General features: G+C 47.0%; 2 protein-coding genes across 2 annotated transcripts in view; both read left to right on the top strand.

Moving 5' to 3' along the window:
• CRY2 (cryptochrome circadian regulator 2) overlaps positions 1-4014 on the top strand; it is a 65134-nt gene extending 61120 nt beyond the window's left edge. The window contains exon 12 of the mRNA XM_060261803.1: positions 866-4014. Coding sequence (XP_060117786.1) covers positions 866-883 — 18 coding nt within the window. The 3' untranslated portion in view covers positions 884-4014. The remainder of the gene's footprint in view (positions 1-865) is intronic.
• A 12979-nt stretch (positions 4015-16993) lies between these two features.
• MAPK8IP1 (mitogen-activated protein kinase 8 interacting protein 1) overlaps positions 16994-17663 on the top strand; it is a 131504-nt gene continuing 130834 nt past the window's right edge. Inside the window, exon 1 of the mRNA XM_060261069.1 lies at positions 16994-17130. Coding sequence (XP_060117052.1) covers positions 17045-17130 — 86 coding nt within the window. The 5' untranslated portion in view covers positions 16994-17044. The remainder of the gene's footprint in view (positions 17131-17663) is intronic.

Raw genomic sequence — 17663 nt, 5'->3', positions numbered from 1 at the left:
TCTGATCTTCTTCAGTGTACTGAAAAAAAGTGCCCCTTGCCATTTTAAGTATTGCTAAAATTTGTTTTGCCTTCACTCACTATAAAAATAGTAGCATACTCTCCAGTTCTTGTAGCTTATAACTACTATAATTATCCTTGCTGATTTGACTGTTTCTTAACTAGGGATGTGCACAAAACCCATTTTTCTTTGGACATTACAAATACTGTTATTTCCTGATATTCCTGAGTAAAGAATCGGGAAACCCAAATTCGTTTGGCATTTTGAAATGCCTTCCTTTCACTCATGGAGATGTGCATATATTTAAATGTATCCTGCTTCTCTAAATCATTGTTTCTCCTTCCTTGTTCTTAGTTTGCAAAGACTGCAAACTTAAGATTACAGGTGGGGTTTGCCAAGTTAAAGTTTAAAAAAACAACCTCCCCCCCCAAAAAAAAAATAATACAAAAAGAGCTAGAATATTAGGGAAAGGGTGGAGGAGAAGGGAGAGTGAAAGCTCAGAGACTTGTCTAGACTCTGAATTTAATAAATTAGTTATTTTACTGTTCCTTTTCAACTAATGAGTTGTCACCCATAACTGGTCATGCTCCAAACTAAGGTGAATCACACTAATGACACAATGTCATCTTTAAAAAAAAAAAAACTTGAGGTGTAAAGCAAGTGAGAAAATGGTAAAAAGTCAGATCCAAGACTGTATATTGAGGAATGTGTAGAATCTGATCAGGTTGAATACTACTACAAGGAAGATTTTCTCAATATTAGCTAGAAAGTACTATATCAATGATGCATTGAATTTGAAGAAACCTCCCTGCTCTCCGGGAAGTGAGAAACTGATTTAGTGTTTTTTCCCCCCATTTCTTTACAGCCTGAGATGGGAGATTGACAAGGCAAAAACCGTGTGCTGGAGTGGCCTCTGCAGTCGCATAGTGGTGTTACTGCTAGAAGGACCAGAACGTTGGCCAACTTCATCTGTTGAGTGTTTCTGTGAATGTGTAACCCAGATGGCTGCCATACAAGGATTCTGCAGTTCTAGTGCAGGATGCAGTGAGCAAGGTTCAACAGTAAACAAAAGCCCAGGGAACAAGTATCTGGATTTCCTGAGATGTGTTTGCAGTCTGCTAAAACAGGACATTGGAGTGAAACGTGTCCATTCCAAAGTATATTCCATTTACCTCATGTACTGATCCAGTTGTTGCTCCATTTAGAGCATTATTTACTAAGTGTTCTCTCTCTGCTGTTAATTAGCAGGTAATGAGATGAACCATGCAAAATGTATCATGGTGCTCACCATGGTTCCAAAAGCTGCCGCACCTGTCAAAACACTCCAAATAGAGAGCCTCTTGAAATTCAGACAGGAGAAACATCATGCGCTGGATGAGAACTTCAACAAAATGTGTGGACTACCATAAGGGTAGCCTAAGTGATTCTAAAGTGACTGACTGCATAGTAATGACCAGTTTTTCCCAAATGATAGTACAGTTGTTGGGGGGTCAAAATGGAAATAATTATTTTGTTCTACCAGAGAGTACACTATGGCTTTTTAACCACATGACTCTGAGAAAAGGCATTCTTGCCACTTGATTATTTTCCAAATGTCTGAAAATGTATTCATAATGTCTGGTGAAGTTTCTGAAACCTGAGAAGTTGTTGAGTAAGATTTCCTGTGATCAAAAAGTGTGGCTTCAGTACCATATGCAGTTCCTTCCTCCTCCCCGGACTAGCAGAAGCAAATAAATCACACAGAATAAGAGTGTGCATAAATATAACTTAATTTGCAAACTTTTCTTTATAATAATAATAATATTTTATTTATATCCCGCCCTCCCCGCCGGAGCAGGCTCAGGGCAGCTAACAACATTTCATACAATAAATTAAACAATGGATATTAAAACAACGTTAATCTTAAAAACATTCTAATTATAAGTTAAAATGAACATTTCTGGTGCTATTCTATCTGCGAATATGATGGTACGTCATTTTAAGCAAATCCTTCGATCATTCAGTCGGCAAAGGCCATCTTAAAAAGGATGGTCTTGCAGGCCCTGCGGAACTGTTCAAGGCTCCACAGGGCCCGCACTTCTTCCGGGAGCTGGTTCCAAAGGTATGGCACTGCAATAGAGAAGGCCCGTGTGCGAGTGTTTTGAAGTCTTGCCTCCTTTGGCCCGGGAATAGTCAGCTGGTTCTTCCCCGCTGACCTCAGTGCTCTCTGGGGTTCATATGGGGAGAGACGGTCCCTTAGGTAGACAGGTCCTCAGCCATATCGGGCTTTAAAGGTAATAACCAGCACTTTGTAATGAACCCGATATATAACTGGCAGCCAGTGCAGTCCATGCAGGCCCGGCCGTATGTGCTCCCACTTCGGGAGCCCTAATAACAACCTAGCCGCTGCATTCTGCACCAGCTGCAGCTTCTGGGTTCGGCACAGAGGCAGCCCCATGTAGAGGGCATTACAGTAATCCAATCTTGAGGTGACCGTTGCATGAATCACTGTTGCTAGGTCCCAGCACTCTAGAAAGGGGGCCAACTGCCGTGCCCGCTTCAGATGAAAAAACGCCGACTTGGCAGTGGCTGCTATCTGGGCCTCCATTGATAATGAACTCCAGTAGAACCCCCAAGCTCTTGACTCGGTGCGCCGCTTTCAGCAGTACACTGTCAAAAACCGGGAGAGGAATTTCCCTCCCCAGAGCGCTGCGACCCACGCAAAGGACCTCTGTCTTTGTCGGGTTCAACTTCAGCCCACTCAGCCTAAGCCAAGTTGCCACGGCCTGCAAAGCCAGGTCCAGGTTCCCTGGGACGCAGCCAGGCTGGCCGTCCATTAGCAGATAGAGCTGAGTGTCATCTGCATATTGGTGACACCCAAGCCCATGCCTCCGGGCAATCTGGGCAAGGGGGCGCATATAGATGTTGAATAACATCGGGGAGAGGACTGCTCCCTGCGGCACCCCACAATCTAGTGTGTGCCTTTGGGATAGCTCACTCCCGATTGCCACCCTTTGTCCCCGTCCCTTGAGGAAGGAGGAAAGCCATTGTAAGGCCAACCCCCTAACCCCTACGTTGGCGAGGCGATGGTTCAGTAGCTGATGGTCGACCGTATCGAACGCAGCCGACAGATCTAATAACATCAGCCACGCCACCTCGATCCAGATTGTTCCAGAATTTGAATTATTAGGCAAAGTAATTATCGTTAAAGAAAAATATTTCTCATTCTCCAGTTCTGCTAGCTTAACTACTATGTATACTAGTATATTTTCTTCCTACAAGTGTACTCCTCAAAAACAAAGAACTGTTTCCTGTTATGGAAAGACTCATCTGCTTATAGCAGCTGGGCATTTCCCCCCTTTACTACAGGAAGTTCCTAACATGGATTGAATTGAATCCATTGTAATGATTTGTATGGCGGTGGGGGGGGGGAGTGTCAGATTAAGCAAAGTTGACAGATCTTCCCCATGTAGAGACATTTTCCAGTACTTTGCTTGTGGTATTCTATTACTATTTTCACAACTATGAGTTGCAGTGAATTTGCATCTTTAAATATTCCCATTCTAACCAGACAGTTCCATAGTTCCTTCAGATTATTGGTTATGTTTCCATCATTTGATTCTCCTGTGGCCATGAAAGGATTGCTGGACATCTTGCTGAATCTCACCAATGGGAAATGCCATGTTTTTAAAGATCTTGGGAAGAATGTTTCATGTAACTGGCATCATGCAGCTATTCAGAATAGTAACCTTTGCTCTGTAAAGTACTTCGGCTGTGTTAGCAAATTCCAAGAAGCTCATCACATTTCTTGGCAATATATGAAGCTGGAAAATGGCCTGCTCTGATGTGGCGGGAACACTGACTCTTATCTGGGCTTTGGATCACAGAACACTGGTAAGGGGGGAAACGGACTTAGTGACAGTGACACCTGAAACTATGCAGTCATGGGGGAAGTCATACAATTCCATAAGATGCACCACTGTAATTGTGTGGTATATGTGATACAGCTAATAAACTCTTCTCTGAAACGGAAAATAACAACTAGTAATGCTCCTCTGCTGGCCTGCTTTCTATACTAGTATGTCTGGCTCCTCTGTCGAGAAAGCTATGTATAATCCATTTTTCCTAGTGGTCTGCCTTCTCTTAAATATTCAACCTCAAATGGTAGAAGACAGGAGAATTCATCCCTATTCTGTATTGCAGAGTAGGAAAGAATGCACTTTCTACACTTCAAATTCAGAAACTGTGATTTCTCTTCCTTAAAATGTTTTCCAGCTTTGACAATTGTGCTTATTAATTTGTTTTATAAATGTCTTTATCACCCTATTTGTTATGTCGGTTAATTGGTAATGAATCCAATATATTTGAAATGTGGTGATGGACTGCAAAACAACAACAAATAACTATTTTCTAGATCAGATCAAGCCTGAACTCTCCATAGAAGCCAAAATGATTTAACTGAGGCTATTGTACTTGAGTCACTTGAGAAAACAAGACTTGTTGAAAAAGACAATAATGCTAGGAAAAGTTGAAGACAACAGAAAAAGAGGAAGACTTAGCATAAAAATTGATTGATTTGATAAAGGAAGCTCATGGCCTTCAGATTGCAAAATGTGAGGATGTTATGGTGATTGTAACAGAGAGCCAGTTTGGTGTAGAGGTTAAGTGTGCAGACTTTTATCTGGGAGAACGGGGTTTGATTCCCCACTCCTCCACTTGCAGCTGCTGGAATGGCCTTGGGTTAGTCATAGCTCTCACAGTAGTTGTTCTTGAAAGGGCAGCTGCTGTGAGAGTCCTCTCAGTCCCACCCACCTCACAGGGTGTCTGTTGTGGGTGGAGAAGATATAGACGATTGTAAGCAGCTCTGATTCAGAGAGAAGGGCAGGGTATAAATCTGCAGTCTTCTTCATTGATTCATAGCATCTCCAAATTGGAAGCAACTAGAAATTACAACACACACCCCAAAATATCCAAGCAGGTTATTACTGTCCTACTAGAAAAAAACATACTGCATAGTTGTAGAAAAACACACACTTTACCTTATTTAAATTACTGTCAATAAAGAGCCTCTTAAACAGATCAGTTTTTGCTCTTAATTAGTACTATAGCAGAAAAAAAATTAGTTAAAGAAGAATGATTTTGGTTGAGGAATACGATGACATAAGGATTAAAATGCATTCCAATTACACAGGACAAGGCTCAGTAATGGAAGAACTATTGCAGTGTTCATTACACATGCTTGTCCCAGGTCACAGTTATAAAAATCAACTTTCATTTATAAATATTCTTGAGTGTAAGAAGGAGCTTGAAAACTTACTGTAATACATAGTTGAACAAACTGTGGCACACTGGTCCCTGGAAAAGAAGCGTACAACACATAATCCCTACTCTTGCTCAGTTTCCCCAATTTTCTACTCTGTACTTCATGTATATATATAATTCAGAAAAAATTCTGAGTGTGACACACATGATTTTTGTCATTTACCTCAAGGGACTCTGTTGTGCATTTATAGAGGATATTTTACAATACACGTTGAGTAGATTGATTTATATTAGTCATTGGAGCTTTAGAAGCTGCAAATGCAAACTTGGAAGTGACAAAACTGATAGTTTGTGTAGAATAATGGTATACTAGGGATATAAATTTCATTGGATAAAGAAACCACTTCAGCTATCCAGTTATATTGTTTAAACATTAACATGCTCACAGTCTTATCTATCCTGCATATATTATGAGCACTCTACTGATTTTAAGAAAATTAATATTCTTCAGTGACAGTTCTGTGCTTAGGCATTTAACAGTATTGTCAGAACAGGAGAATACATTCTACAGGAACAGGTAACCCTTTGCCATTTTCCCAATACTTGGAAAATGTTAGCAGTATATAAATGCACACATCCTGATTAATCATGTAATGTTTTCTGTCCCTAAATTATACTTTGATTGCAGTTGTTACTGTTGTTGATTACTGCTTTAGCCTGGAATAAGAATAGCAGCATGTTCCACCTTCATAGCGCAGTCTTTTCAACTGACCCTTGGATTAGTCAGCAATAAAGGCTTGATGTTTACATAATCTTACAGAATTGGTTTTCCTGGACTAACCAAAGTTATCTAAGAAATGTAAGTATTTTGCTGACTTGAGCAAAAGATGTTTATCAGGTAGCTACCAGCCATTGCTTTTTGTCTATGTGGCCTGCTTCTGGGCAAATGTGTAACAATCAGGAAATAGGAGGTGGTTTATAGGAACCTCAGGACCATTAAAGACCTTGAAGGTTAACATCAAGACCTTGAACACAATTCACCCCTGCAAGTTTTAGTATTCATTGAACAATTAATCTACCTTCTACTGGCTCCACTACAGAACAATCTGTTAATGTTATGTGCCATAAAAGTGACAGTAATGAGTTATGTCCTGCCAAAGGTGCCTGCCTGCCTTCTTGAGAATAGTTTAGAAAAACAGTCCAGAGTTGTCATTCAGTCCACAGGTTGACATATAAAGACACACAAATTATTTACTTTAAATGTCATTAAATATTTTAATGCTACATTTTAAATGTAAAAATTCCATTCCAATAGCCTTTTCATAAAGGAATGGAAAAAAAACTATTGGAATGGTTAAAAACTATGTAGAATATGTTTCTCCTGACATACAGAAGAGTAAGCTATAAATTCAGATATCTGACTTGCAGCCATGTATCCTTGTGTGCAACAGAGAGAACAAAAACAATTTAGATTAGAAAATCTTACTTCCATTATATGCTGTGGTGTGGGCTATCTTGTTACGAATCAAATGGCAGGATTACTTAGGTTCTCTCCAGTTTCATAAAACTAGGAGCCTATCAAATTAGTATGTAGATTTGTGCTTCAGACTTCAAGATACAGTTCAGCTCTTTAAAAAAGTAAAGGTATTTCCCTGTGCAAGCAACAGTCATATCTGACTCTGGGGTGATGTGATGAGACGTTTTCATGGCAGACTACGGGATGATTTGCCATTGCCTTCCCCAGTCATCTACACTCTCCCCCCCAGCAACCTGGGTACTCGTTTTACTGATCTTGGAAGGATGAAAGGCTGTCAACCTTGAGCCAGCTACCAGAACCCAGCTTCCACTGGGATCAAACTCAGGTTGTGAGCAGAAAGTGAACTGCAGTACTGCAGCTTTACCACTCCTCTCTCCTTAGTGAAACTCCTCAGGACCTCATTCTGGTTGCTATGCATGTAATGACATGCATTTGATTTGGTTTTCTCTAGGAACCAAAGTATGGTATGGTAAAGGGATTTCTCACTCTACCTTTGTCATGGACTGAATGTCATGGACATTACTTAGTGAGATTTATATTCCTAGACACTTGGCAACTGAATTTTGTGGCTAAAGTTTGTGTCCATTACAACTTGGATGCTATGGCTGACTTGGATCAATCTCGGGTTGTTACTGAAGTGCAGTCTGGCCCTAGATGTATGGATTACTTAATTGGTGAGATTTGATAAAGTGGACTAGCTGTTTGGTGTTCACCCATCACATCTAGATTTGACCCTTGCCTTTCATGATTGTTGGTGCCAAACTAGGTTAGGTTTGTTGAGTGGGTCCAAGAGGTATTAAAGTTTCTCTGCTGAACAGTGTCATTTTGGCCACTTTGAAAGAGTTGTGTGTGAGAACCCTGAAGTAGGTGCCCCTGGATTTCGGTGGCCTATATAATTACTGCCTGATGGCCAACATTCCTTTCTTTGGAAGGGTGCTTGAATAGGTTGTGGCTATGCAGCTTTAGGAGTTCTTGAAGAAGATGGATTCTAGGCTCATTTCCACCTGGATTCAGGCCTGAGTTTGGGATAGAAATGGCCTTGGTTGTCTGACTTTATGCACTTTGACAAGTGAATGCAGGGGGAATATGTCATAGGTAATTATGGACATTGAGGCAGTTTTCAACTCCAACCAATATCCTTCTGGAGTGGCTAGTCAGGGTGGGATTAGGGGGCTTTAGTAGCTATGCTGTTATTAGACTGGCCAATTCTAGAAGGTATTGGTCTGAGACTGCTGCTTGGCTTCATGACATTATGCCACAGGGATCTGTCCTGCCCCCATGCTATTCAATATCTACATGAAACCCATGGAAGAGATCAGGGATTTGGTGTCCTCATTATGCAGACAATGCAATTCTGTTTCTCCTTAACAGCTGTTAAGTCAGATGGGATGGGTCTGTGATAATAGGCTGGATGGGGGGCTGTAAACAGAAGTTCAATCCAGACAAGAATGAGCTATTTTGGACAATGATTAAGCTGCTCAAGGACTAAGGAATCAGTCTGTCCAAGAAATTGTTGCACATCCCCTGAAGGAGCAATAGGAAGCTTTGGGATGCTGCAGGATCCTTCCTATGGTTGGCAGACAGCACCTTTAATCAGTGATCATTGTTCCTCTAAGCATGATCTGGCCATGCTGTGATCACTACCTGTCTACGTTACTGTAATACTCTTTACATGGGGCTCAGCTGAAAACTGCCATAAAGTTGATTCAAAATGTGACAGGCTAGTGTCATGGACTGAACATGGATTGTTCATCCTTATGTTAAAAGACTGGGTTGGCTGGTTGTGTGTTTCAAAACATGATACAAAGAGTTATTTCCCATCATTATGGCCTTTGAACTTTTTGGGACCAGGGTAGCTTCATAAGAACATAAGAGAAGCCATGCTGGATCAGGCCAATGGCCCATCCAGTCCAACACTCTGTGTCACACAGTGGCCAAAAATTTATACACACACACACACTGTGGCGAATAGCCACTGATGAACCTCTGCTCCATATTTTTATCTAAGCCCCTCTTGAAGCTGGCTATACTTGTAGCTGCTTCCACCTCCTGTGGCAGTGAATTCCGTTCTAACCTGACTGCTCAGCAATTTCATTGAATGCCCACGAGTTCTTGTATTGTGAGAAAGGGAGAAAAGTATTTCTTTCTCTACCTTCTCCATCCCATGCATAATCTTGTAAACCTCTGTCATGTCACCCTGCAGTCGATGTTTCTCCAAGCTAAAGAGCCCCAAGCGTTTTAACCTTTCTTCATAGGGAAAGTGTTCCAAACCTTTAATCATTCTAGTTGCCCTTTTCTGCACTTTTTCCAATGTTTTTGATCCACAAGCAGACCTGTCCTTACTCCATGACTCTCGAGCTTACTAAGGAGCCTTTGATGAGGAACTTTATCAAAAGCTTTCTGGAAGTCAAGCTAAACAATATCTATCGGGTCTCCTTTGTCCACATGTTTGTTCACCCCCTCAAAGAAATGTAACAGGTTAGTGAGGCAAGATCTTCCCTTGCAGAACCCATGCTGAGTCTTCCTCAATAACTCGTGTTCATCAATGTGCCTACTCATTCTGGATTCATTCAAGGATTCTGGACTCATTCAAGGATTGCATCCTTCCAGACTGTGCAGCCCACAATGATTGTGCAGCCCTGACTGCAGAGGTGAGGTGACTTGAGACAGGCTTTTTTTTTCAGTTGGTGACATGATCTGTAGAATACCCTGCCCGTTAAGCTTTGTCTGGTACCCACCCTATTCCATATCAGGTGGCAGGCATTTTTATCCAGACTTTTAACTAAGGGAGTTGATCTTTTAAAGTTAGTTTTACAGTCTGCTTATAGCCTGAGGATTCTTTTATGAGTATCAATTTTTTGCTGCTAAATGTTTTATTCTGTGTTTGCTCTGGCTGGGTTGTAGTAGTCAGTCAATGACTTTCATGCAATTTTAAGATTTTATCATGTTTTACTTTGTGAGCTACCCTGAAGGTGTCTGGAGAGGCATTCTGTATGCAGCACATTTTAATTTAGGAGATTGTAAGCCGCGTTGAATCTCTGATTCAGAGAGAAGATCAGGGTATAAATCTGCAGTCGTCTTCTTTTTGTTTGAGCAGGTAGAAAATCTACCCCATAATGATTTATAACAATGTGGTGGTGCTGCTGATGATGATTAAATGTAGAAACTGCCCTCCCCCGAAGGGCTCAGGGTGGTGTACCTCATAGTTTAAACATAAGTGATTAAAAATGAATAGAAAATAATAATTGGTTAAAACAGATAAAATAGTAAATTCCTCCAGAGAGAAGTGGTGTACGTATAACTTTGTTTCCTCCATAGGGTGGATCATTTACTGGGATTGATAAGGCCAGATGGAAGCCATGGTAAGGAATTTTTGCTGTCCTCCACTGTAGGTCTTGTGGAACATTTGTTTTACACCCCCTACAGAACTGAGCAAAGTCCCACTAGGGAGAGTGTTCCCAAGGCCTTTTCGGTAGAGGGCAGCCAGACATCTTTTGAGCCACGGATCACCAGTAAGTTTTGATCTCCCAAGCGTAAAGCTCTTTGAGGGGCATATTGGGAGAGGTGGTTGTGTACAATGGTCTCTGACCATTAAGGGCTTTAACAGTTAGAACCAAAACCTGTTAAGGATTAACTAATCTACTTTAAGTGATCATGAGCCTCCATCTACAATAAATAGGCCAGAGATGAAGTTCAGGGGAATTGTTATGTATGTGGACTCAAGTGAAGACTGTGGGTGTTCCTGCCTGGCTCATTGAAGCCATACGGACTGAGCTTGGGGTCTTGGGAACATTGGACTGCAGGATCCAAATCTCTGCAGCCCTGGACCAATCATAAGTCCCTGCTGGTTTGAATGACCCAATAACGTGCTTGCACGGGAACCCAGAGATGTATATACGTTTTTGCCCCGTTGCCTCAGTTCTCAATCTTGTAGTGCAGCTACCTACTATGCTGTACTTATTAAAGAGCTTGTTATCACATATCCATCAACTCATCAATGCACAGAACCCACTGCACAATAGTGGCAACAAGGATGGAATCCGGATGAGCGAAGCCCAGAGCCAACTGTTATTGCCCAGCGCACCAAGCTCCAGTGCTACCGCACAACAGACATCGCCGCCTGGCCCGACCATGGCCACCGCTTCCAGATCGCAAAACTTCATTCCAGAGTTTGACACAGCGTAGCCCAAGGTTTGGGAATCCTGGATCAAATGACTCAAGTACCACCTCGTGACCCAAAGAATCAAAGATGATGAACCAGAGATGAAGAAGGTCATCTTGCTGAGCAACTGTGGCATCACAACCTTGCAACTCGCAGAGAGCCTGGTTGCACCGGCAACGCTCGAAGCTTCATCCTTTGACCAAATCATCAACGTGCTGACTGGCCATTTCATTCTGAAGCCAACCAGCCTCACCCGGCAGTTACAGTTCCTTGACAGGAATCAAGAGCCAAACGAGACCACAGCAACCTACCTCGCCCACCTGCACAACATGGGCATGAAAGCGGAGTACGGCACTCAACTAGAAGACACCCTGCTCGTGAAGTTCACTTATGGCCTTTGGGACACGAAAGCCCATTGAAAGATTGCAGCAGAGGCCAACCCCACCCTGGCGAAGGCCCTGCAGATAGCCACAGCCACCGAGGATGCGAGCAAAGAAAAGGGCTGCCGCCCAGTGACCAACACTCACCAGTTTTGATCTGCCACAGCATCGAATGACTCCGATGGGGACAATGCCCTCAAGCTGCATCAGGCGGGTCAGCGAAAGCCACAGCCATGCATGGTGGAACCAACAAGCCCCAAGACCGCCAGCTGTGGGGATCCGCACGAGCAACACACCTTCAAGTTTCGGAACATGGTTTGCCACACATGTGGAAAGACTGGGCATCTGGCACGTTTGCCAATCATCACTGCGCCATGGGGACACTTCATGACAGAAAAGTGGCTGCTGCCACAAGGTCGCACTAGTGGAAGACATCCAGCAGGGACCCTAGTGGAAGACTCACCACAGCAGGGACCCAGGTATGCCAGCTGCCCGTACCCTCCCATGACAAATACAAAGTGACTGAGTTTATAGAAGGCAAGCCCTGCCAAATGGAGGTAGACTCTGAGGCGGGCCAGATGGTCATTTCGGCCCGCATGTTCAGGGAGTTGTGTCCAGGGAGGGAATCCCAGTTACATCTGTCCCCATTCATAGTCCGCGATTTCCAGAAGAGGGAGATCGCTGTCCTGAGGGTGGGGGTGGTCCACGTTGTATATGGAAAGTTCATGGGCAAGCTTCCCATAATCGTCGTGGAAAGGGATCTGTGTAGCCTACCAGGACGGTCCTGGTTTGAAGCCCTGGGAGTCCGGGTAACAGGTATCCATCACGCCCCCTCCCAAAGAGATTTTCAAAAGCTATGTGAAGAATTTCCTGCTGTCTTCGATGGTACTTTGGAAACATAAACCGGGCCCCCAGTGGCCTTACAACTGAACCCCAATGTGCAGCCGATAAGGCTGAAGGCCCGGCATGTGCCCCTAGCTCTGAGACCCAAAATTGAGGAGGAACTAGACTGCTTTGTGGCCAAAGAGGTTCTGGAACTGGTCGCTAATGTGAAGTGGGAGACCCCCATCGTCACCCTGATCAAACCCAACGGCAGCATCCGCATTTGTGCCGATTACAAATGCATGATTAACAAGGTGCTGCAAGGTCATGCATATCCAGTTACAGTGGTAAGCCATGTGCAGGCTTCTTTAGCGGGGGCGAAATTTTTTGGCAAATTTGATTTGCCCCGGCTTATCAGCAGCTGCCTGTGGAAGCCGCCACAGCAGAGGCCCAAACCATCGTAACGCACCAGGGGGCCTTCAGAGTCAAGCGCCTGCAGTTCGGTGTCAGCGTGGCCCCGGGGATCTTCCAGAATGGACTCCCTTCTTAAAGGTATCCCCGGGGTCCAGCTGTTCTTCGATGATGTGTTGATAGTGGTGGCCACCGAAGAAGAATTTGCCGACCGCCTTCAGACTATGTTGCAGTGATTTGATGGGGCAGGTTTAAAAGTAAAATGGGAAAAGTGTGTGTTGGGGGTGCCTACTATTGACTTTCTGGGGTATATGGTGGACGCTAGTGGAATTCACTCGGCCTAGGACAAAATAAAGGCCATTTGCGGCGCGCCTGCCCCCACCAATAAGGCGGAACTACAATCATCCTTGGGTCTCCTCAACTTCTACCATGCCTTCCTTCCCCACAAGCCCTTGCACAGACTGTTGGACAAAAGGGTGCCATGGGTTTGGGGTTGCCAGCAAGCCGCTGCCTTCCATGCACTAAAGGACATTTTAACTTTGAACAGCTTGCTGGTGCACTTCGATGAGTGGCTACCCGTCGTTTTGCCCTGCGACACTACTCCTTATGGGGTGGGCACCGTGTTGGCTCACGTGTTGCTGAATGGCTGCGAGGTTCTGGTAGCGTATTACTCCAGAACGTTACAAAAGCCAGAGCGAAATTACGCTCAGATAGACAAAGAGGGCCTGGCCATTGTGGCGAGGGTCAAAAAATGTCATGACTACCTGAATAGCTGGCCCTTCACCATCCTTACAGACCATAAGCCCCTGCTGGGCCTGTTCACCCCCGACCATCAAACGCCCAAAATGCTTTCCCTGTGGGTGTTGTGGTGATCCATCTTCCTTGTGGGGTACCAATATGACCTCCAGTACCACCCGGGGAAGGTGATGGGGCACACCTACGCCCTGACCCACCTGCTGCTGCCCTCAATGGACCCTGATCCAGCTCCAGCATACTAGATCATGTCGCTGGAGTCCCCTCCAGACCGTCCGGTCCACACCAAGGACATTGCCCACTGTTCCTCAAAGGACAAAATCCTCTCCTGGGTTCTGTACTGGGTGTGGAGGGGGTGGCCTGAGGGCCAGCTGGGAATTATCGGCTTTTGTGTCCCGCCGGGATGAACTGTCTGTTCACAAGGGTTGTCTGTTGTGAGGGAGCAGGGTGGGGGTGCCCCCAGTACTGTGCCAGCAAGTCCTAACAGCGCTGCACAAAACCCATCCAGGGATCGTGCACATGAAGGCGCTGGACGGCAGCTAGGTATAGTGACTGGGCCTAGACGATGCTATTGAGTCCTGGGTGGCCTAATGTCAACCATTCCAGGAGACCTGCTCGGCTCTGCCACAAGCCCCAGCCCAACAGTGGGAGTCCACTCGCAACCCCTGGTCCCACATACACATTGACTTCGCAGGGCCCTTCCAGGGGCAAATATTCTTCCTCATTGTGGACTCCTACTCTAAGTGGCTGGAGGGAATATCCACAGCATCCACATCCTCCTGGGCTACATTAAGGGCTCTCTGCAGGGTTTTTGCCACACACAGCCTCCCCGTCACATTAGTATCAGATAATGGGATGGCCTTCACCTCGGCTGAGTTACAGGATTTCTATGGCCAAAACTTAATAAAGCACATACAGTGGGCCCCTTTCACCCAGCCACCAATGGCCAAGCGGAAAGGATGGTGCAGGCTACAAAGGAAACACTATGCTGCATCATACATGGGGATTGAGAAGCCCACCTTGCAGTGTCTCCTGGCACAACATTACATCCCCAGTACCGTCACCGGCTGTAGCCCAGCTGAACTCCTCATGGGCCGGCGGCTGACAACCCTGCTTGACCGCATGCACCCGGACCATGCCCCACACCTACAAGAGGTACCAGAGGCAGTCCAGGTTCCCCAAGGTTTTGATACAGGGGACTTGGTATTCGCCAAAAACTTCGGGGGGGGGGGGGCAGCGTGGATTCCAGCACGTATCTCCAGGGTGTTAGGTGCCATCATGTATGAGGTAACCTCAGAAGGGGGTTTCATGATGAGGCGGCACATAGACCACTTGTGGTCATGTGAGGCGTCAGGGGGCGAAGGCGAGAGCACAGAGGAGCTGACGGCTGCGCCAGACACAACGGCCCCCGAGCCGGAGGAAGCAGAGACCTGCAGCCATGCCCCTACCGGCACCAGAGACCTCGGAGGAACAAGAATTGCCATTGGCGCCGGAGACCTCTGGAGACCCAGTCCAGCCGGCCATAATGCCAGCAGCGCTGGGCCCCCCCAGCTAGCTGCACCTGAAACCGTGACCACTTCACCACCCACTCCAGCGCTCAGGCAGTCAATGCGAGAGCACCGTAAGCCTGCATACCTAAAGGACTATGTCTACTAGGGCTTGCGGATTAAGGGGGAAGGGATGTTATGTATGTGGACTCAAGTGAAGACTGTGGGTGTTCGTGCCTGGCTCATTGGAGCCATATGGACTGAGCTTGGGGACCTGGAGACAATAGGCTGCAGGATCCAAATCTCTGCTGCCCTGTACCAGTCACAAGCCCGCACCAGTTTGAATGACCCAATAATGTGCTTGCGCAGAAACCCTGAGATGTACATAAATTCAGCCCCGTTCTCAGTCTTGTAGTGCAGCTACGTACTATGTTGTACTTATTAAAGAGCTTGTTATCACGTATCCATCCACTCATCAGTGCATAGAATCTACTATACAATAGGAATGATCATGAGCCTTAAATGTGCATGATGGCGAACGAGAGAAATTAAGTTTTAAAAGCTCAAGTGCCCTGTCTTCCTTAATCCAATCATGTTCTGTTGTAAATTTATGAAAGACTGAAGGACTATACATTGCTTAAAATTAGTCCACTGCCTTGAAAGATGGGAATGATAAAAATGCAGGGGAGACACACCTGTCTCTTAAGCCTCAAATCCCTCCCCCCTGCAGCATCACCAACAGGGTGTTACCTCTCTTCTCTCTCAGGTCCGACGCCCTAGGCAGTACAGCTCTGCCCGCCCCTCTCAGTCCCCGCGCCTGCCGCGAGCCTATTCGTTAATAGGCAGCAGGTGCTACTCGCGAGTAGGCAGCAGGCGTGGGTGTTTTGGAAAGACCTTTCTTCGGAAGAAACTTCCTCCAGAGGTCTCTTCAAAACACCCACAGACCTCGGGGCTGGTATGGTTGGGTGTCCTGGCGGCAAGGGGGGGGGGGAGGTTTGGGCCGGCAGGCACAGGGCTACTCGCGAGTAGCCCCACGCCTGCTGCCTACTCGCGAGTAGCGCCGAGCTTCTTGGGCCGGGCGTGAGCTGGCGGTGGAGGCAGGGTGAGCTTGGGGGGGGCGGGAGGAATGGAACTGGTGGCGACGGCAGGGCGCACTTTGGGGGGGAGGGAGCTGGCTGTGGGGGTGGCAGGGCAAGCTTGGGGGGGGGGGGGAGGGAGGGAGCTGGACGGCAGCGGCAGGGCGAATTTCCCGGGGGCGGGAGGGAGGGAGCTAGCTGTGGGGGTGGCAGGGCTAGCTTCAGGGGCGGGCGGCGGCAGGGCGAGCTTCTGGGGGGACGGGAGGGAGCTGGCGGCGGGGGGAAGGCAAATTAGGAGGTTGTCTTGGGCATGGGGGGGGGAGCCCAATTTGGGCCCCCTGGGCAACCGCCTAGTGTGCCTAGTGAGAGAGCCGGCCCTGTTCTCTCCTCAACCCTCCCATGTTTTTGAATGCTTTGCAGAACTCTAACCTGGTAGAAGCCTAAATACTAGTGCATTTGCTCTCGTTACTTTCTCTTGGCTCTTCTCCGTCGTCTCCATGCTCTGTTAACCTTTACCGTAAGCTCCTTGAGAGCAGAGCCCTGACTTCCGCTTCCTCTTGCTCTTTGTTTCTGGACTTCTGTAAAGAGCAGTGTTCTGCAAAGACGTTCTACAAACTGTAAGAGTAAAGGGGCAGCAGTACTCAAAGGAGGGTCCCTCCTCTTCTGCTTAGACCATCTCCTGCTTCCACCTGCTTTTCCTGCCGTTCCTGGGAGGACTCCTCCCCCTTCTCTTCGACGTAAACCCCACCCCAGAGGGGCCTTCTGCCCGCCTTTGCGCCGGTTTCCCTGGTTGCTTCTGCTCCGGCCCCGCGCAGGCCACCTGCCTGGAGACTGGGCCCGTTTTCACCGGCTGCGGCTTCCCGGGAAAGAGGGGAGGGGGTGGTGTCTGGACTCCTGCAGCCAGCCCAGGGGTGGCTGTGCTGCTGCAGCCAAAGGACGTCTGTCTTGCAGCTGCTGCCGCCGCGGTAGGAACCTGCTTTGACGGGCAGCGGCACCCCCTTCCCGCTGACTTCCAACGTCCCTCTCCCCTGCCCGACCCCCCCCCCCCTTCCCGCCCCGGTAAATCGCTGTCTGCTTGTCCTGCTGAAGCCTCTCTTCGCCTTCCCTGCCCGCCTGCCAGCCAGCATCAGCAGCATCCCATTTTCCCCTCCCTCCCGCCTGCATGGAGAGGGAGCATGGCGGAGAGAGAGAAAGGAGCCACGTCCCCAGCTGGATCCTCCCCGTTCTTGGGGTTGCATCTCGCCTCGCCCCCCAATTTCAGGTACCGGCGCTTCTACTATCTCAGGCAATCGGGGCCCTTTCTGAAGGGAGATGCTTTAGCGGCAGGTGGGGAGCAACAGCCTCTAGGCTGTCACCCCTTGTCCATCCAGCCCCGGCTTTTCGAAGCCTTCCTGGGCACAGGGCTTCTTATCCCCCAGGGTGCCTTCTCCCTTAATTTTGTGTTGGGTGGTTGTCCAGGCAACAGGGGTTCTCGTCGTCCTCTCCCCACCCCCCAGTCATCATATCTGCCTGCTTGTTTGTCATAAGGATTTGGGTAAATGATGCCCGTTCCAAGCCCCTAAGAAATTACAGAGAAGGGGGGAAGTCTCCCATTACTCCCTGCATGCCCAGGCCCTGTGAGGTAGGAGGCTGGAGGAGGGGATACAGTGGGGCTGCTCGGAATATATGGGAGAGGGGGCTGTTAGATCATCCCCTTTATCTTTTACCACAAGAGATAATGGCATCATGAACCATCACCCACTTGATGGGCATTCATAGCACATATCCCCTTTTCTTGTAAACAGGTGAGGTACC

Source organism: Heteronotia binoei, chromosome 21 (assembly GCF_032191835.1).
Source record: "Heteronotia binoei isolate CCM8104 ecotype False Entrance Well chromosome 21, APGP_CSIRO_Hbin_v1, whole genome shotgun sequence".
Classification (NCBI taxonomy): Eukaryota; Metazoa; Chordata; class Lepidosauria; order Squamata; family Gekkonidae; genus Heteronotia; species Heteronotia binoei.
The sequence above is the reverse complement of the archived record's forward strand: the minus strand, read 5'-3'. Positions and strand labels throughout refer to the sequence as shown.